The sequence below is a fragment of the Bos mutus genome, chromosome 7, assembly GCF_027580195.1.
Source record: "Bos mutus isolate GX-2022 chromosome 7, NWIPB_WYAK_1.1, whole genome shotgun sequence".
Taxonomy (NCBI): domain Eukaryota; kingdom Metazoa; phylum Chordata; class Mammalia; order Artiodactyla; family Bovidae; genus Bos; species Bos mutus.
The window spans coordinates 648205-670282 of record NC_091623.1 but is presented as its reverse complement, the minus strand read 5'-3'; the positions used below and the strand labels follow the sequence as shown (position 1 = coordinate 670282).

Genomic DNA, 22078 nt, shown 5'->3' with positions numbered 1-22078 from the left:
GGGGTCATAATAAACTACTACAAGTCAAAGTAGCTTAATAAATCTTTGTTTAAAGTCCATTTCACATTAAAATATAACTGGCAAGATAGGCATAGAAATGTCAAAGTAAATCTATTGTTTGTAGTTGTGTGTAATGATTTTTCAAAACTTAATTATTTTAAAATTTACATTAGAGTTTAAGTGGATGTTTATGATGAAAATTATTTCTCACTGATAGTTTAGTACATGTGATTAATTTAATAATTTACAGTGGGATTATTTTCTCCCGCTCCTTACCTATTACCATAAAATTAATTCTTAGATTGGGTGTTAACTTACTAGGGTGTCTGGTTCAAACCAATGTCTGAGATTCTTCAATTTCCAGTCTCTCTTTTTCTGTAACTATAACTGTTCCTAAAATTATTCTTTAAACTCTATTGAACTGTCATGCCCAAAGTTACAAACAACCACATTAGTTGTTTAACAATTTATGTGCTGTCTTTTTGTATGCTGAAGATTTTAACTGTAGTATTAACTGGTAGTTAGCATGTAATCATATAGTAGAGACTTAGTGTTACAGAATATCAACTATTTTGGACTTCCTGGTATGAAATATTTAAGAGCCCCTTTCATGCATCTATGTAAAGTTTTAATGGAGCAATCAGAGAAGAATTAACTAGGAAGGTCAGATGAGTGAATCCAGCTTTTCCTTGGTGTTAGTTATCAGGATTGCTTTGAACAGAGAGAATTACTAAATCCAACATGCTTCCTTTACTTGGCAAGAAACCTTTGAGTGATTTTTCTTTTCCAGTGCTAATAGTAGATTGACTAATTAAATAGAAGTAGTAGTTAATATTAATACAGTAATTGAGACAAAGTCTGAATGAAATCCGAAATATTTCTTGTCTTAATTTTTTATTTTAATATTTTCTAAAAACCATCTGATAGTGGGTTGACAACCTAATTATTTTTTAAAGTTCTCTCCTATTTGAAACAGTTTGTTTAACCAGTTTGTGCAGAAGCCCCTCCAATCAGTAAGATGAATTTCATTACCATGAATTTCTATTTAAATATTTTTAGTAATAATACATTTTAAATTGAATTCAGCAGTGGAGAAAAAATTGTATTTTAAATCTATAGCACCTGTATGTGAGAAAGTCTTAAAGAATCTACCATACTAGCATTGCTGTTTGGTATGCCATTTGGGTGTCATTTACCAGATGTGCCTGTGTTTATAATGGTGCCATCATGCAAGTAATATGGGCATGAACTGTAAACCTAAGCAGATATGACTTCTGTACCACTCACCAGAAAAATGTCTCCTTGGAGAAAATGGATTTTCTTTTTTTACGTGTTGTTACATCCTTCTTGTTAGCATCTTTAGAAGTATATGTGGTAAAATCATTGTGGAATATCAACCAAGTTTAAAAATAGACATATGAAACCCATTTATCAAGATTTATTTGCGACTGTCTTGATAAATATCCCACTCTGGTGATGTTCTTTTAAGATCTGTACTCAAATAATATTTTGATGACTTTTATGTATAGTATATTTGCTGTATTTAAAAAATAAGCCAGTTACAAATATAATGCCAAGAGTCATTCTGTTTCATTTTTTAGTATATCTTGTCCTAAAAGTTTACGTTGTCTCCTTTGTCCCTTTTGTAATTAATGAATTTAGGTCTTGATTAACATACTATTCTATAAGTTATTTCTAGTACAATTAATGAGGTTGAAGAGAAAATAGACTTTACAAGGCTTGCAATATGTTTTGATTTTAAGTTAAAAAATACATAAGAATAACATACATCAAATCCAAAATCTTCACTTTATATACATTTTAACCTGTTACCCTCTATCCAGTTAGTTAGTTGAGGATATTTACATGGATATGGGCTTCCCTGGTAGCTCAGCGGTTAAAGCGTCTGCCTGGAATGCCGGAGACCCGGGTTTGATCCCTGGGTCAGGAAGATCCCCTGGAGAAGGTAGCCAAGTTACTGGTTGTTACAAACCAATTTATATATATTAGAATTTTCATGGGAGTTGTCTCTAGTTTAAACCAAGTTTACTAAAAATAAAATGTTTTACCATATTCTCTTTTCACTAATTAAAATTAATGTATGCTCATTTTAGAAATTTTATGGAAAATAATTCACTGTAACTGAGATAAAGTTAACTGTTAATAATTGGGGTGAATATTCTTATTTTATATTTTCTATATTATCAATCAGTATATTTAAGCATTATCTTTCAAATCTTTTTCATCTAGATAAAGATTTTTTCATTATTACATTTTTTGTAATTTCTTTTTCACTTAAAATCTCATGACCATTCCTTAACGATAGTTGATATTTGCATACCTTTAATTGCTTTATAATCTTAACATTATCTAAATATGCTGTAATCTACTTGATTGGTCAGCGTCTTATTTTTTGGACATTAGGTTTTGTTTCCAAACTTTTCTCTGTTATAAAAGTAGTGAAATAGTATCTTTGAAAATACTGCATTTTGGTAAGGAGAAAAATAATATTTCATTTTATTTTGTACATGTTTGATGACTGAATTTGAAACTCTTCATGTTTTATATGCCAGTTGTAACTTGTCTATTCATTTCCTTCGTCCTTTTTTTTTAAAAAAAATGGGGTTGTTTATCCTTATTTTTGTAAAAAACTTATTTATATTAGTTACTCATCATATATTTATAATTTTTTGCATTTTCATTTTGTATTATTAAAATGCCTCTTGCAAAAGTTTTCAAAATATAATCTAGATTAAATTCTTTGTTAAAGAAAATGTCCATTTGTAGTTGAAGCACTGTCTAGTTCAGCTGTGTTTTTCCTGTTCACAGTATTGCTTTGGAAATACATGTTCCCAGCTGGTGACTGTAAATAACCTCCTTGCTGCCCTGAAAAGGCAGATGGAAATGGTTCATTTATAATGACACCTCTCATGTGGGAATCTTGAAGGATAGCTCTTATTGTGAAATTTAGCAGTCTTCCCCATGCAGCAATTTTTGGTACATTATTCTTATTTAAATTCCCTTAGATAGATGTTATCTAGAAAAATGCTTAAATATAGAAATTTTGTTAAATTTAAGCATTGGTATGCATAACAACATGCATATAGGTATGGATAGTCCCTTCTCAGAGTGAGAAACTTTTCTAAATGAAATAAAAGATTTTTAATTTCTGAGATAGTTTCCAAAGTTGAGGATCACATTATGTAAAACATAAGTAGAAGCATAATCTGCAGTACTTGAAAAGATGTAGAAGAGTTAAATCCCTTTCAAGGAAAGGTGGCTTCTATTTGTAAAATATTTATATTTGTGTTTCTATTCTTTCCCCTCCAGTGTTCTTAAATTAGTCATATTTGAAATTAAATTCCCTATAGTATGGTTGGAGAAAATAATAATATTTGCTGTAGATACATTATGAACATTGTATAATTTTAGTTTAGGTGTTAGAAGGTAGAGCAGTAGAGTAACTAAAATAGATTATCACTTGAAATATTAAATTCAGGATGTGACAAAAATAAAACATGTCACCAGTATGAAGTTACGATTTCACGGTATTCAGTGCTTTTCTTCACAGCATGAATTTTCTTTGTAGCCCGGACTGGATAAGATTTGAAAAGCCCTAACTTATTTGGCATAATAAATTACATATTGATATCTATTCACTGCTTAAATGAAGAAAATGAAAATAATCCCCAGTTTTCCTTCTATTAATAATCCCTTAATGCTATAATAAAAGATTCTCTTTCTGTTACCTAACTGTATACTTGGATCATATGTGCTTGTTTATATAGTTAAAAAATATAGCTCACTGATCTTTTGTACACATCATCTTTTGTATATATTATGACATATGTACCTTTAGAGAGAAATCATTGTGATATTTATCTTTAGATAAAGCAGAAGTAGACATGTGAGCTGTAATTGTTGCTCAGAGTAGAGAACCTCGGCCTTCATGGAAGTTATTAGTTCATGGTGAATGGGTATATATGTGAATTTGTGCATCTGTTATGAGGTGAAGAAATGAGGAATTCATTAGATCTGCTGATAGGTGACTATAGTAAATGTGCATTAAAAAGAAATACCAAGTATACATGTATCGGAAACTGATTTGTTCCTTTTATTACTGCTGGCCATTTATTAAGAAGGGGAGATGGTTCTAGTTTAATTAACCCAGTTGAGTGTAGCAGATGGGGCAGAATGTCTTGCAGCGATAAGACAATTCAGAAATGGCACCAGATGTTGGAAGCTGTCCCTGGTGGTGTTTGAGTGCAGCCCAGATGTTCTAGTCCCACCTGGCTAGTTTCTAAGCACTGCAGGCTAAGCAGCTGTGATGTAACCTATATAATGTTCACATAACACTAAAAGCACTATAATTGAACTGCTGCTCTAAATTTCTAAGGTTGTGACTCTTTTAAGAGGTGAAATCTTTAAGGACAAACAAAAAACAAGGACAGCTATTTAAGGTTTTAGATCGGTTGACTATTGCTATTTCCTTGGTAACTGAATTGGGAAGTAGAATATAAAATTTACTTTTCAAATTGTAGATAAAAGGAAATATTCTTACTTATGTAGTGTTTACAAGTGAAAATTTGTATGAGAATGTGATGTTATGCAAGCAGAGATTGACCTGCAGCCTTATGATCTGAATCTCACCTCTTTAGAAACACGAGTCTGGAAGTAGCAAAAAGCTACTATTTTTTCAAATACTAAAAATGCAAGTATTTGCAAGTAAATAGTAGGAGAAAAAAAGTCCACCTAAATCATTGCATTCATTGTTTTTCCTGTAGTTATTAAAACTGACTTCTGTGCAGATCAACTTCAAAGTTTTTTTTTTCCTGTTTCTATTTTTTTAAATACCAAGCTGCAGAAAATGTGTCACAGTTTCTTTCTCTTTCTAGTTCTTTTTTTTTTTTCTTATTGTATACTGTTTGAGAGAGAATTACAAGCATTGTGACGTTTTACCCTAAAATACTTGAGTATATGTCTCCTTACAGCAAGGACATTTTCCATCATCATCATCATAATATAATGATCATACTTTGGGAATTTAACATTAAAACAGTATTACTGTATAATAGACCATATTCACATTTCCCTGGTATCTCAATTACCTCATTTCATGCATTTCATTTACTTGTCATGTTCCTTTAGGCTTCTTTAATCTGGAGTGGTCCCAGTCTTTTTTGTCTTTTATGATGACATGTTCTGAAAAGTCTGGAGAGTTGTTTTGCAGAATGTTCCTCGATTTGTATTTGTCTGATTTATTCCTCATGATTGGATTCTGGTTAAATATTCTGGGAAAATTTCTACATGGGTGATGATCTCTTTTTTAGTCCTTTACATTAGAAGGCCTATGAGTACTATTTTCTCCAATTATTAGTGACATTAAGTTTGAGCACCTGACATTGTTTAAGATGGTATCCATCTAATTTCTGCATTGTAAAAATAGCTTCATCCCTTTTTATTTTTAAATAATCTGTAGGGTGATGCTTTGAGAATATGTGATTATCCTATTACCCTGAAACATGTTTCCCAGGTTTTAGCATCCATTTAAGATTCTTATATAGGGCGTGATTGGCCAGATAAACGGTATGCCTACATTAGGTTTGTGAAGTGTTTAAGTAAGGGATAACTTTAATAACAGTTGTATCAATCAGTAGATACAGAACTGAGGGTGTTAGAGAGTTGGTGATAGCTTAAAGGGAACATGGTGGCATAAAAAGCTAGATCAGCTAACTAGCTTTTATGATAGGTCTTGGGGTCTAATATATTGAGTAATTTTTGAGTACTGTGCTAAAATAGCTTCCTAATAAAACTGCTATCAATTGTGCTGTGGTCCTAACAATTTTTCCCTCATATTTAATTTCTAGGCGGCTCAGCTGATTTATTTGGAGGATTTGCTGACTTTGGCTCAGCTGCTGCATCAGGCAACTTCCCTTCCCAAGGTATGATATGATTTGACTGGCCAGATATCTAGAGGCAGTGAAAAGGTTACCAAAACAGCTCTTCCCCCACCCTGTTCCCTATCTGCTTCTTTCGGCCATTTTTCTACTTGTAGTATTTGTAATTCCCACTTATCAAAGAATTTATTCACAAAGGTTTTTTATTAGGCTAGTTCACTTTCACTTTTCACTTTCATACATTGGAGAAGGAAATGGCAACCCACTCCAGTGTTCTTGCCTGGAGAATCCCAGGGACGGGGGAGCCTGGTGGCCTGCCGTCTCTGGGGTCGCGCAGAGTCGGACACGACTGAAGCAACTTAGCAGCAGCGGCAGCAGCAGTATCCTAAATGTACCCAATGAATTAATTTCATTGCAAACTACTCAGGTACACCTAAATAAAATTCTCCTCACTCATAAGTGACTCTTGTTTCGTTTTCTTTGGAGGGAGGAAGTGGGTGGGGGTAGGTGGGTAGGAGTGTGAATAAGTGTAAATCTCATCTTAGCAAAAGAAAATATTAATGATTTTCTTGAATGAAATTCAGGGACATTGGAATTGGGCAGACTATTTTGCCAAAATTCATTTCTTTGAAATTTAGGTATCTTAAGAGAATTTTTATGAAAACTAACTGAACTTCATTTTGACATATCCTTGAATGTGAGGAAAATAAAACTTCCTCATTCTGTGTTAGTTAAATAAGAAATTTTAAAATACCCTAGATTGCTGTGATCGATTCACAGTATTTGTAAAGATCAAATCATTATGTTGTCTACCTGAAACTAACAGAATGTTACATATCAATTAGACCTCAATTTTTTTTTAATGGCAAAAAAGTTTTAACATCTAAGCAAAATACAGACTTAAACATCGTGTATTGAGTGAAGGGCTTGTATTTTTTCCCTTTTTTATTAATATGTTTTATCTTACTGCCTCTGCCATATATATGAGCCTCTACCTTTTCTAAGATTGGGAATAATGCTTCTTGTCATGGTTCTTTATAATGTCTATAGAAATGTGTAGAATGGAGTCTTAAGTTCATTATTAAGTGTCTCTTAGGTTGTAAAGTGTTGGTTCTAATGTTTGTTTTTTCTATAAAATCTGGTCAGTCTCAAATTTGAGAGATAATATAAAAAACTTACATATAAAAATCATAAGTATGAGGTGAGGCAAAGAGAAAAAACTCAGTCTTATTTTAAGTAGAGTTGTATGTCCCCATTATTAATTAGATTAAAATTTATATTTAGTAACAGCTAGTTTAGGTTTGTGAGGATTTAGGAAGAAAGTTACATAGTTTTTAATGTGAATTGCGTTATTTGGACAACTTGTATAAATTCCAAGTATTTCCCAGAAATTAGCATTGTGGAGTAATGAAGTGCTTCATTTTAAAAGTGTGACTATGACTTCTAAACATTAATACCTTACTTTAGGCAAATCAAAGTGGAAAATAAACATTGCCCCAGTTTTACAGGCTGCTTGTGTAATTCTCAAAAGTTTTTATGTATATAAAGTTGCCTACTATGCAAATAATTCAAATATGTTAGTGTTGGTAAGTGATGCATCTCTTCATCTGTATGCATGTGATTAATATAACCTGATCACCATTACGCAAGGGGCTGAAACTGTTGGAACAATGATTAATCATTTCTGAACAATATATGCCTCACTAGAAATCTCTTCCTCTCATGATTAATCATTTCAGATAAAGTTTTCAGAAGGGGCAACACATTTTGCCCCAGTTTCCATTCTTACTCTGTTTTCTAGATCAAGCAGATAGAAAATCAGCATACAGTTTACCTTTATCCAGCAGTCTTCCTTAAATTAATTTAAATTGTTTAATATATAGAACTAATTGTAAAACTCTTAATTCAGTCGTTTTTGTAAAGAAGATCAAAGACATGTTTTAGCAAAACCCTGAGGTAATGAATATTAGCCCAGTTCTTACATTAAATTGTTGATACAGCTTGGGGTTTCTAATGAATTATTTTCTCTTTTGAGGGTGCTTATAATATAATATGGTAATAGAAGAATATAATTGTAAAGACTTAATGTTATTGTTCTCTTTTGATATTTAGCATAATGAGATACAGTATTATGGTGGTTGCTTACCTTTTAGGCTAGACAAAATGCATTTCCAAGTTGTAAGTGAAGATAGCAAAGCAATGGTGTGATTAATTCGGAACTGCACACTATTCACTTTCAGAGGACAGTTCACATGTAGCTCTTTCTTCACCTTTGCTTTTTTCAACTTCCATTAATTCATATGTATCTCTTTGTCCCTTTCTTGAAGTAAGGTTTGTTTATTTTGTATAGACTAACTTAAAAAAATTTTTTTAAGTATAACTTGACTTTATTGTGTTCTAAATACTTAATATTGTATGCAGAATTTATAGAAGCTTGACTTATACTTTTATATGGCATTCCTGAAGGAAAGAGTGACACTTGAGCTCACCTCTGTCTTTTCACAATTAATCCAAAGTAACAATAACAAACCTTAAATGGCATTTACTATATATTAAGTTATTTAATCCTCTCAACTTAGATTTTTTAAAAAGTAGGGCACAGGGAGCTTGCCTGGCTATCCAGTGGTTAAGACTCTGCACTTCCACTGCAGGGGGCACAGGTTCAATCCAAAGGTAAGGCATATAGAAGATTAAGTAGGGCCACACAGTCAGTTAGGGACAGAGTCTGTTCTCAAATATTTCAGTCTATTAATTAATCTATTAATTTTTATATTATTAAATACATTAAGTTCTTAAACTTATTATACTTTGAAGCATAGTGATAGTTTTGTTCCTTTTTAAAAAAATATTAGCATGAGTTCCCCTCTTAAGACTTGCCCCACTTTTTAACATAAATAGATTGAACAGTTCCATTTGAAGTGAGCAGTTTTCTAAGGTTATAATATCATAGCTCTCTGTAGCCTTTATATTTTAAGTGGAAGCATGGCCAAATGGGTGAGAACTTCTTACAGAAATTTACTAGTCCTACTCTTAATTTCGTTGCATTTTTGTTTCATGTTTTAATGAATTTGGGGTTTTATTTCCATGAGATGGTATAAGTCATAGCTTGCTTTCTCTTTGACCCTTTCCAAATAATGAATGAACCCTCCCAGCAAAAGGTTTAACCAGTTTAGAGTTTTGTTCTTGTTTTGAGGGGAGCTTAGCAGCAGCAGCAGCAGCAGGCTAGTTCATATTAATTTAGCTAGAAACATAGTTGATATGCATGCTTAGGTTGAAGTAAAGTTCTGGTTTCTATCATTTCTTGGTGTTACCTTAGACCTGCCAATGGCCAGAGATGGATTTTACTTTATATGTGGAAGTTTTTATTTTTTCTTTGCCACCTTGTTAAATAACACTCATGGAATATTCATGAGAAAAAATGATGTCCAGATGGAGATGGTACCTACAGATGCTAATTTGGATGGACACAGATCAGCTCTAATTTGTTTCAGTTGGTAGATTGTTACATTTGTTCTCAGCATCTCGGAAACTTTCTTACCCTTACCATTCTTTCTTTCTCAGTAACAGCAACAAGTGGGAATGGAGACTTTGGTGACTGGAGTGCCTTCAACCAAGCCCCATCAGTCCCTGTTGCTGCCAGTGGCGAGCTCTTCGGCAGTGCCTCACAGCCAGCTGTAGAGCTTGTCAGTAGCTCACAACCAGCTTTAGGCCCACCTCCAGCTGCCTCAAATTCTTCAGACCTATTTGATCTTATGGGCTCATCACAGGCAACCATGACATCTTCCCAGAGTATGAATTTCTCCATGATGAGCACTAATACTGTAGGGCTGGGTTTGCCCATGTCAAGATCACAGGTAAGTTACCTGCCTCCCTTGGAAATGGTAGTTCATAATTTTTGAGGTGCTGTGACTAATCTAACGGAAGATTGGCATAAAACAGAAAAATAAGTATGTGATACATAGATTACTTTTGTATATTGCATTATGCCCTTTCCCCTGGAATAGTCATTTGGTTCTCCAGGGCAAGGCTTTCTCACCCATCTGGCTGTCCCTGCAAAGCCAAGTGTGATACCTTTCACAGAGGAGGCATTTGCTGAAAATTTTATTGAACAAATAGTATTTATTTTAATAGTTTAAAAAAGTGTTTTTAAGAAGAAGGAATAGAGATATATTGCTAATACAGAAGATTATTCTCTAAAATAATGTTCTTCCCTATTCTGGGCCTCCTATACATTATATAATGTTTATATAGGCTTTCAACTCTCACTTTCATAAAGAAAAACAACTGAATAGGAACTTTGTAATTCACTTTAAAAAATTAAATCTAAATCACCTAATACTCACTTAGAATTAAAACAAGTGTATATTTGTCTGAGTTGTACCAGGAACTTGCTATTTCTGACTCAGGCTATTCAGAATATTTGCTTATGATGCTAATTATTCACTTTAATGTGTAGATTATCTTCTTTGGGGTGTTAGGATGAGGGAAGAGACGGAAGAAACAGAAAGGTGACTCATCTGTATGACAGATATTAGACCTAACATTAAAAACAAAGGACATAAAACCCATACCAGTGCCATTAAATTGAACTGAACAAGCCCAAGCTAGTTTATTCTTTATAGTGTTTGTTTCGTATGGTCTCATCATAAAGCCAGTCTACTTATTTACAGTCTTAATTGCATCTGTGTTGTGATTCTTTGCATTGGTCCATTTTTAATTATTCCTCCTACTCCTCTCTCTTTCCCTTTTTCTGTCCTTGCTGCAGTTATTCTGGTAGTAATTACCAGGTACCTCTGCTGCTTTTTCCTGAATCTCTCCTGAATTGGTCCATATTATACCAAGTTCCACTAGTGTTGCTCACTTTAGGCAATAGAAATGTACATGGAGCAAGAATATATCAGTCGGGTTTTCTGGAGTATAATTTGCTGTCTTGATGATTTTGCTTTTTTTTTTTTAGCATGAGAACTTATACCCTGAATTCCATTTTGTAAGAATAAATTTCCACTTCTGTATTTCCTTAAAGTTGTACTAACCTGAAGTTAGTAGTTACCTTGGGATGGTGGCTGCTAGACTTGGGGTGATGGGAGGATAATTGTTAATATAAATATCTTAGTTTTTTCTCCAAATATGATTTGGACTTCAGGAGGAATATTATGGGAGGCTAGTGGTACAGGAAGGGTATTGAAGACCTTAATATAGAACATTAAAAGTTTCAGAAGTTTATTACAGAGTCTAGTATATATCAGTATTTGGAGTTACTGTGATTAAATTGCCATTTCATAATCTTTATAGATAAGATACTTAATTTTTAGAGCATTTTTCTATTTTCCAGCCTTTGCAAAATGTTAGCACAGTGCTGCAGAAGCCTAATCCTCTCTATAATCAGAATACAGATATGGTCCAGAAGTCAGTCAGCAAAACCCTGCCCTCTACTTGGTCTGACCCCAGTGTAAACATCAGCCTAGACAACTTACTACCTGGTATGCAGCCTTCCAAACCCCAGCAGCCATCACTCAATACAATGATTCAACAACAGAGTAAGTTACTGCAAGACATCCATTTGTTTGTGTACTTGTAATCCTTTGCCCTTATGCCAGGACTACTTTAAAACGTACTGAAGGCAGCTTTGTGTTCACATTAAGATTTTTTTTCACATAAGATCTGGTATCCCTTCTGTCGCATTAAATTGCTTTGTATTGTGGTCTTAGCATGATAACATTTATTGTATGATGGTGAGTTTTAGGAGCCTGATCACTAAAATAAAAAATACTGTTTTTAACATAGGCAGATATGTCAAGGAAACAAAACTCATCTGAACTCCATAATCCAGGGATAATCACTATTAATTGATATTTCTTCACATTCCATCTTTGCTAACCGCATTTTTAATGCTTTAGAGTGTTATGTCTATATTTCTTGGAGTTCACATTCAACATTAAATTGTTGTTTTTCCTATGTTGAATATTCTTAAGAAAGTATGACTTTTGAATCTTTATAGTTATCCATCATATTACTGTGCAGTTCCTCTATTTCCATTGTTTCCAGCTTTTTGCCATAAATAACTCCATGATTTTGTGTAAATCTTTGTACTTGTGATTGTTTTCCCTTAGTATGATGTTCTAAAAATAGAGCAAGTCAAAGGATAAAACCTTTTTAAAGGTTTTGATACACAATAGCTCTTGACAACTTGTTACGTTGGATTCAATAATAGATTTTATAGGAATGATTTTAAATTGCCTGATGTTTTCCCCCAGGCCACTCTTACTGTTTCTACATCTTGGGGAAACCAGAGCTGACAGCCACTGAATATTTCTCAAGAGTAATCAATACAAGTTAATTGACAATTGACTTCTCTTATAAAATCACTATGAAGTAATTTTATTGAGGCTTACAAGTATTGATGGTCAGGAAGATTGTATTATTTTTCTGCTCTCTAAGTCTAAGATTATTCAGAATGGTAAAGTTCTTTTGTCTCTCTTCTTCTGTTAGATATGCAACAGCCTATGAATATGATGACCCAAAGTTTCGGAGCTGTAAACCTCAGTTCTCCATCGAACATGCTTCCTGTCCGGCCTCAAACTAATCCTTTGATGGGGGGACCCATGCCTATGAGCATGCCCAATGTGATGACTGGCACCATGGGGATGGCCCCTCTTGGAAATAGTCCAATGATGAACCAGAGCATGATGGGCATGAATATGAACATAGGGATGTCAACTACAGGGATGGGCCTGACAGGCACAATGGGAATGGGCACGCCCAACTTAGCCATGACTTCTGGAACTATGCAACCCAAGCAAGATGCCTTTGCAAATTTCGCCAACTTTAGCAAATAAGAGAATATAAAGGAACAGATTGAGTGAAGGATTTTTAGCGGTGTAGATAGGTGATGTTGGGATGGAAAATGCTAATCAACTCCCCTTTCTTTTATCAATTAATTAAAATAAACCTACATTAAGAGCCAAAAAGGCTGTTTTATAAAAAAAAAGTGAAATGTCTAGTATTTTAGATGGCCAGGCAAGGGCACTTCAGATGAGGCAGTCTGAAACATTTTTCCAGTGAGACCACAAATGGGGTAGTGAAATTGTTGAAAGCCTTTATAAATTGAAGAGCCAATTTTAATATCATAATATGTGGGAAGACTAGAATAGGGCTGAATAAACATGTTTGAATCTCTAATTTTATACTTTTCTTTTCCTGAAGAACTTGATTTTTCTGTCCCTGAATCACCTTGTCACAATTGGGTCTGTTCCTTTTACTACCACTCTTGAGTCCATATATGAAATCATTAAAGTTGGATGATCAGTTTTTTATAAAAATATATATTTTTGTCCAAAAAAGGCATACATATGTGATTATGGCTAAATCAAAGGTAACTGGAATGTATATACTTTTGCTAATGTTCCAACAACACTGCTATTATACTATCCAAATTTTTATTGTAACAAAACCTCTTTAAGCAATTGGTGACAGCTATGGGACTTTTCCCATTTCTTCTGCTATAATTATCCTGTGCAGAACTAGAAAAAATATTTTTTTCGGGACTGCTCTATGGTTTCCTTTAAAAAAAAAAAAAAACTCCAGTATTTTTGGTTTTAGCAGTCATTATTTACACTTTGCAGTGATTAACTTGGCAAGACTTCCCTTCCATGTTTATCCCTGTAGCCACCACGTAATAGTCAGGAACAGTCAAAAGAGAAAAATATTTATTTTTTTTGGTGTCTTTTAAAAAAATTGAAAAGGTGAAAATTCATTAAGACCTTAAATATAAATGTAAGAACTCAACAATGTTGGCTTTTAGATTTTATACAGTATTGTTTTGTTTTGGTTTTGAATGTATATAATATGGCATTAGCAATATGGTTCCAATAGAGGCAAGTTAAATATCTATATTATTAAAGGAGACCTGTAGCAGTCAAAGATTTTATTGATTTAATGCAAATAAAGGAAATTAATTAAGATGTTTTTTGTTTTCCTGCTGTAATTCTGCATTAAGCTCACATGAAAATCATGATTCTAGAGTTTGGAATGCAAAATTGTTTCACCCTCAAGCTGGGAATATTTTTTAAAATGAATAATATAGGTATCAAATTATTACCTCCCCACTTTGTGTTGAAATTTTTTTAATTAAATTGATGAAACTTTGTTTCCATTGTATTCATAAAGTTCTGTTATACATAACATTAAAATGTTCATTAAAATCAATGTTGAACTGCTTTTTCTTTCATTATGTTAGACATTTGAGACCGTTTGGGGAAAAAATAATTATAATTTGGGTAAAGTAATTTTTATAAATAATTTAAAATTATTTAATGACTTCTCTATTCCTTCCTATCAGACTCTACTGTTAGGAATTAAAAATGAAGCAGCAAAGATATCCTGACCTGCTCCATTTTTGCTAATGTTCCATCTACAACATTTCTAATTAGGCAGAAATTCATGTACTTCTGCTAAGCAGTAATGAAAAGTGATTCATTTGCTGAATAAGAGATGAGAGAGAGTGTAATTAGCTGACTGTGGTTTTTAATCTTTCAACAATTCAGTGTGTTTAAATTAGTTTCAAAGAATAGGAGCTTTCAAGTGCTGTTACTTCAGAGCAATCAAACCAGGCTCTGGTAGCAGCATGGAGAGTATCTTCATTGATATTTGAAATCTGTAATCTTGAATTTTTTCTTTAAATTGAGAAGTATAGCATCACCTTCTCAAATATATACGGTCCTTAAACAGTTTGTTTCCAAACTTTTGTGTTTAAAAAAATTTTTTAATAAAACTGAGATTTACCTCAAGCATGTTTTATACTATGGCTTCTTCCAGTGTCGTACTTCTGAAGACAGAAGTGAGCCCCTACCTCAGTTATTACTGTGTCTCAACATACAGTTTGCTGTTTTACTAGTAGTTTTTGTTTCAGAGCCCATGAAAAGAAAACAAAACTTGCCTCATTGGCGTTCCATTTGGTTTAATGATTTATCTCTGAATATTTGCTTAATATTTGGGGGAGTGAAGGAGAATTAGTTACTGTTCTTGCAATTTACATACACTTGTGAGAATCTCCACTGCCATTCCAGATTTACTTTTTTTCCCTCTTCAGATGTTTTTTACTTCTCTGTTATGATCTTCAGGAACCATAAATGTATACAGTGGTCTTGTATAGTACTTTGGATGTTTACTTTTTTTTAAATTTTAATTAATTGCCTGAATGATATCCATAATGCTATTGGTTAGGGGCTAGTCACTAATAAATTGAGGCCTATAGGTACTTATATTTGGAAGGAAGAGTTAATACTTTTTTTCTCTCAAGTATTTATGAAATAGTGAAATAAAGCTAACTGTCCTAAGCACAGAACACACCTTAATGGTGAATAGATTTCTGAAACAAACTGGCTTTGTGTGCTGTCCTAGGAGATAGCATTGCATTGTAGAATGAGCACGGACTTGGAAGCAGATCTAATCCTATTTTAACCTCTCACTTTCTGTGTGACACCTTGATCAATTTATCTGACTTTTCTGAGCCCTCATATTTTTTTCTATAATGAACTTAAAATTTAAAAGTGTTGAGTAATTAAATGGTGAGATCAGCAGCACTGACATATATGCTGTAAATGTTTGTTCTTTGCGTCTCGTCTTTATCGTTTATGTAAATGTGCTTCAATGTCAGGAACTTCCTATGCGCCAGTCACTGTGCCAACCATTTCACCACATGTCATTTTAACCCATACGTCAAACCCCCAAACCTCATATTCCTAGAATATGAGTGTAATTAAAGAAACGGCATCCCACTCCAGTATTCTTGCCTGGAGAATGCCATGGACAAGAGGAGCCTGGTGGGTTACAGTCGATGGGGTTGCAAAGAGTCGGACATGACTGAGCAACTAACACTTTTCACTTTTCAAGAAAGCATGAGAAGGACTTCCCCTGGTGGCACAGTGAATGAGAATCTGCCTGCCAATGCAGGGGACAACAGTTCAATCCCTGACCTGGGACGATTCCACATGCCAGGGAGCGACTAGATTGGTACCACACAGCTCCTGAGCCTGCACTCGAGCACGGAAGCTTCAGCTACTGAGCCTGTGTGCTGCAGCTACGGAAACGCGCGCTCGAGCCTGTGCTCGACAACGAGAAGCCACCTCAATGAAAAGCCCACATAGAACAACGAAGATCCAGTACAACCAAAAATACAAATTAAAGCCTGAGAGACTAAGTTGATTTCTAATTGAGGATTTTCCTATTTGCCTGCATTTAATTATTTTTAACAAAGTTGTAAATGAGCTGTTTTGTTAATGTATTGACTCCTACTTATTGCATTAGTGCAGATGTAAGGGGGAGAACAATGAAAGTGAGCTCTTGATTTGCCACACAAATAACCCTTGTTAAATGTTCACAGCTTTTAGAAGCAGTAGAGATCTCAACTTTTCTACCGACTTCTTGCAATTTTGTTGACTAAGATCTTACTGTTCTTCTAACATCCAGAGAAGCAGTCTGATATAAAGACTTTTTTAAAAAGAATTTTATGTGTATTTTTACCTCATTATAACCTTAATTCTTAAGTGTCTTCCTTCTATGATAGTGGCAGCCTTGTACTCCTGGCACCCTGTCACACTGCCCTGGCTTACCCCAGTAGGTGGGAAATCAGCGTGCAGCCAATTCAGTGTTTACTTTCCCAGGAATTTGGGATGGATTTGAAAGTTCTGATGGGCAAATATAATTTGTTACTCTTTAAAAAATGTCAGGAATTCCCTGGTAGTCCAGTGGTTAGGACTCAGCACTTCACTGTAGTGGTGACCTGGGTTTAATTATTGGTCAGGGAACTACAATCCTACAAGCCATACGGCTCAGCCAAAAAAATAGATAAAAACAATAAAGTGTCATTACATTAAATAATGGAGTCCTGGACTATGGAACCTTACATTTCCATTTGATTTTTCTTAACTGTCCATCTTGCATCTGTATTCTTTATATGCTCCAAACACATTGTTTTTGAGATAAAAGTGCTTATAGTTGGTGTATAGAGTAGCTTGACCTCAGGATCCCTTTAATGCCATTAATTAACGAGTACCCCAAAGAGCTTTTGTTTATGTGGGTCATAGCTAATGATATTAACTGTATTTGAAATAAAAACTGAGAAACTTTAGGGACTTTGCTGATGGCACAGTAAGAATCCACCTGCCAATGCAGGGGGCATGTGTTCCATCCCTGGTCTGGGAAGATCCCACATGATGTGGAGCAACTAAGCCCCTGAGTCATAACTACTGAGACTGTGCTCTAGAGCCCACGAGCCACAACTATGGAAGCCCGCATGCCCTAGAGCCCACACGAGGCAACTACCGAGCCCACGTGACGCAACTACTGTGCCCACGTGCCTAGAGCCCGTGGTCTGCAACAAGAGAAGCCAACAATGAGAAGTCTGCGCACCTCAACAAAGAGTAGTCCCCAGGCACCAAAACTAGAGAAAGCCCACATGCAGCCATGAAGACCCAGCTGAGCCAAAAATAAATACAAATAAAATATTTAACATTTTTAAAAACTGAGAAGTCTTTAAAAATATCAATTGGTTTTACTGTAACAAGCCCATTATCTCCCAAATTACACTTTTATTAAAAAATATGTTTTTCAAAATAAATTTGTGGGAAGAGTGGCATTGTTTTACATTTCTCTTTATTACCTGGCTTAATGAAACACAGCTGGATTCTCTTAACCTGCTTCTGCATTCAATCTGTTATGCCATGTTGTTTTGGTGGAAATACATGAAAAAAATCCGGCCTCAGAAATAACTGGTTGGAAAAGGTGGAACCTCATAAGTCCCTGAATGGGTCTCAGGGCTTTCTAGTGGTCCTCTGGCCACACTTGGGGAACTGCTGCTATCTGTTGAGAATTAATAGATAAGTATTTCCTGGTAACTATGTATCCATTTACTTGATTTATTCTGATTATAAGGTGATTTACTTGAGGTACAAAGAATTTAGTTTTGCCTTTCACTTTAGTCACAAGTAAAATGCCTGTCATGAAATTGCTCTCTGGACGTTGACACCAGAGCTTTTGCTCAGATTTTGAGATTATTTCTTCTGATACATAGTGTATATTTACTAGCTTCTTATAATTATGAAGTTTCTTACCTGCTCTATATTTTTTGGGAAAGCTTAGAATGAGACACTGGGTGTTGAGTGCTTAGTGAATTATGAAACTTTTGAGCCTCCTTTCAAGGTTCAACCATCCTTTGAGAAGAAAGAGTAAATGGGTCAAAGCTGAAGGTCTCTGAGTTGATCTTTAGTGTCTGGTAATTTATAAACATGTTTTATTGGACTGTATTTTCTAAAATGTAGCTAAAGTATTAGGTAGTAGACTGTGTTCAAGTATTCCTAGATTTTTTTTTCATGATATTTCACTTAATCATTAAAAATTAAGTCAAAGAAAACAGTCCCAAAACAGTCATGATAGAATTGTAGAAAGTCCAAACCCACCCGGCTGGGAAACAAGACTGAGATATGGTAATAAGCCACTTAACCAGAGAACGACTACCCACATTTTCTTCCATGTGTTTATTCGTGCAGAGATCTGAAGAATAATGAGAAGGAGCCAGCCCTAATAACTACGCATGTGAAAACTCCAAGTGGATAAGTAACAGAAGTTGAGAAGGGTGTATCTAGAGCTCCATATGAAAGGAAAGGGATTGGGGAGATAGCAAGGACATGGTGACAGTAGGTGCTTTGGGCAATCTACCTATCAAGTTACCCATGACATTTTTCACAGAACTAGAAAAAATAATCCTAAAATTCATATGGAACCACAAAGACCCAGAATTGCCAAAGCAATCCTGAAGAAAAAGAACAAAGCAGGAGGCATAATCTTCCCAGACTTCAGACTACTCAAAACTACATTAATCAAAACATGATATTGGCAGGAAAATAGACATATGGATCAATGGAACAGACTAGAGAGCCCACAAATAAACCTACATACCTACAGTCAATTAATCGTCAACAAACGAGGCAATAGGAAAAAGTCTCTTTGGCGAGTGGTGTTGGAAAAGCTGGACAGCCACATGTAAATCAATGAAGTTAGGGCACACCCTCTGACCATACACAAAAACAAACTCAAAATGGCTTAAAGACTTAAACATAAAAAGAGAACACAGGCAAAATATTCTCTGACATTAATGGCACCAACATTTTCTTCAGTCAGTCTCCCAAGGCAAGGCAACAGAAAAACAAAAACGGGACCTAATCAAACTTGCAAGCTTTTCAGCAGCAAAGGAAACCATAAACAAAATGAAAAGAGAACCTACAGAATGGGAGGAAATATTTGCAAATGATGTGACAGACAAGGGCTTAATTTTCAAAATATACAAACAGCTCATACAACTCAACAACAAGGAAAACAACCAATATAAAAATGGGCAGAAGACCTAAATAGACATTTCTCCAAAGAAGAAATATAGATGGCCAAGAGACTCATGAAAAGATGCTCAACATGACTAATTATTAGAGAAATGCAAACCAAAACTATGATGAGGTAACACCTCACACTGATCAGAATGGCTGCCATTAAAAACTCTACAAATAACAAATGCTGGCAAGGGTATGAAGAAAAGGAACCCTCCTACACTGTTGGTGGGAAGGTAAGTTAGTGCAGTCACTGTGAAAAACAGTATGGAGGTTCCTCAGAAAACTAAGAATTACGTGTTGATCCAGCAATCCCACTCCTGGGCATATACTTGGACAAATATATAATTCAAAAAGATATACACACCCTTATGTTCATAACAGCACTATTCACAACAGCCAAGATATGGATGGCCATCAACAGATGAATGGATAAAGAAGATGTGGTATATATAAATATATGTGTATATATACATATATATATACACACACATATATATAATGGAATACCACTCAGCCATAAAAAGAATGAAATAATTTGCAGCAACATGGATGCAACTAAAGATTATCATACTAAGTGAAGTTAGAGAAAGACAAATACCACGTGATATGTGGAATCTAAAATATGACACAAATGAACCTTTCTATGAAGCAGAAACAGAATCACAGACAGAACAAAATAGTGGTTGCCAAGAGGGAGGGGTGGGTAGAGTGGGAGGTTGGAATCATCAGATGTAAACTTTCATGTGTACAAGGGATAAACAACAAGGTCCTAGCACAGAAAACTATATTCAATAGTCTGCTCTGGTATTAGTCGCTCAGTCATGTCCAACTCTTTGCAACTCCATGGACTGTAGCCTGCCAGGTTCCTCTGTCCATGGGATTCTCCAGGCAGGAAAACTGGAGTGCCATTCCCGTCTCCACAGGATCTTCTGGACTCAGGGATCGATCCCTGGTCTCCTGCTATTCTATTATAAACTATAATGGAAAAGAATATATATATATATTTTAAATGTTCAGTTCAATTCAATCACTCAGTCATGTCCATATAACTGAATCACTTTGCTGTACAGCAGTAAATCAACTATACCTCAATTTTAAAAAGTCACAAATCCCTTCCTTTAAAAATGTACACTTTATAATCTTTTAATAATTTATGCTAAAGCATTTAAAAGTTTTAAAAAATAATTGGTGCTTTGAGGGCTGAAGTAAGTAATTACTTTCCTCAAAAGTTCCTCAGAGGGAACTTCGACCACCAGAGACAGTGTATTCTGAAGCCCTAGCCTGTTTTCATTGCCATGGTTGTCACAGGGCTCACTTTATTTATTTTTAAAATTTTCATTGGAGTATAGTTGTTTTACAATGTTGTGTTAGCTTCTGCTGTACAGCAAAGTCAATCAGTTATACATATATCTATTCTTTTTTAGATTCTTTTCCCATATAAGTCATTACAGAGTATCATAGGGCTCACTTTAAAAACTTGAGTGGCAAACTGTATGGCAATAGTTTGATACTTATTGTTGAATCAGAAATACATTAATAGTGCATTTATATGTGAAAGATATGAATTTTGGTACCTCAGGGGCATTTATAAAGAAAGACCAGCTGAGTATTTCAAATAGTCATAACCTACATTTGCATATTAGTTTACAGAATGGCTTCATAGTCATTTCCTCCTTGATACTCATAACAGTCCTAAGCTAAGAAGGTAAGGCTATGGTTTTTCCAGTGGTCATGTATGGATGTGAGAGTTGGACTGTGAAGAAGGCTGAGTGCCAAAGAATTGATGCTTTTGAATTGTGGTGTTGGAGAAGACTCTTGAGAATCCCTTGGACTGCAAGGAGATCCAACCAGTCCATTCTGAAGGAGATAAGCCCTGGGATTTCTTTGGAAGGAATGACACTAAAGCTGAAACTCCAGTACTTTGGCCACCTCATGCGAAGAGTTGACTCATTGGAAAAGACTCTGATGCTGGAAAGGGATTGGGGGCAGGAGGAGAAGGGGGCGACAGAGGATGAGATGGCTGGATGGCATCACTGACTCGATGGATGTGAGTCTGGGTGAACTCCAGGAGTTGGTGATGGACAGGGAGGCCTGGCATGCTGTAATTTATGGGGTCATGAAGAGTCGGACACGACTGAGCGACTGAACTGAACTGAAGAAGGTAAAACAGTTATTATCTCCTTGTTAAAGATGAGGAAACAGGCTCCAGGAGAGCAAAGCTGTGACTGAAACCACATCTCCTAGGATAGGTTTTTGGAATCCAAATCCAATTTTATTCTACTATCCCACATTACTCCTCTATTAATATTTCAGAGCTTTTAATCTGAAGACTGTCATGTCCTACAGAGATACTGTCGGTTTTCCTCGCATATCCCTGATCTCTGACCACATTGGGCCAGATGCCATACGTAGTAGACAGCTAGTAAATGGCTGTTAACTACTATGTTTTTTAAGTAAGCACTGAAATCTATTTACATTTTCTAAAGGTTACCAGCAGGATATGAGCCACAGAGCAAATAAAAACTAATCTCTTCTGAAGAATAAAACCTTTTACTTCTTTTGTAGAAATAGTGATATAACTTGTGTAGGACATTAACCAAATCTCAAAGGCAGGAAATCCCAATAGATTTGGAGTAGCATAACACAAAGGCTCCTCAAGGGATGGGAAGACATATAAAGAACAAGCCACAGTACAGTTGGATGGCCTTGGATTACTTGTTTAGGGAATCCATTTCCAAAAAGAGCACTGCAATATTTTCTAAAGATTATGTGCTTTTGGCAATTTTTAATTAGCTCCTGTGA

At 34.9% G+C, this 22078-nt stretch overlaps 1 protein-coding gene across 3 annotated transcripts in view; it reads left to right on the top strand.

Annotated features, from left to right (window-relative positions):
• The window catches only part of CLINT1 (clathrin interactor 1), a 57500-nt gene extending 43398 nt beyond the window's left edge, over positions 1-14102 (top strand). For 2 of the 3 annotated variants that reach the window (XM_005908323.3, XM_070373015.1), the window contains 4 exons: positions 5868-5942; positions 9459-9751; positions 11230-11434; positions 12387-14102. In XM_005908323.3, the coding sequence (XP_005908385.1) occupies positions 5868-5942; positions 9459-9751; positions 11230-11434; positions 12387-12733 (920 nt within the window). In that variant the 3' untranslated portion in view covers positions 12734-14102. The remainder of the gene's footprint in view (positions 1-5867; positions 5943-9458; positions 9752-11229; positions 11435-12386) is intronic. The other variant, XM_005908324.3, reaches the window with a different exon arrangement.
• The last annotated feature ends 7976 nt before the right edge of the window (positions 14103-22078 follow it).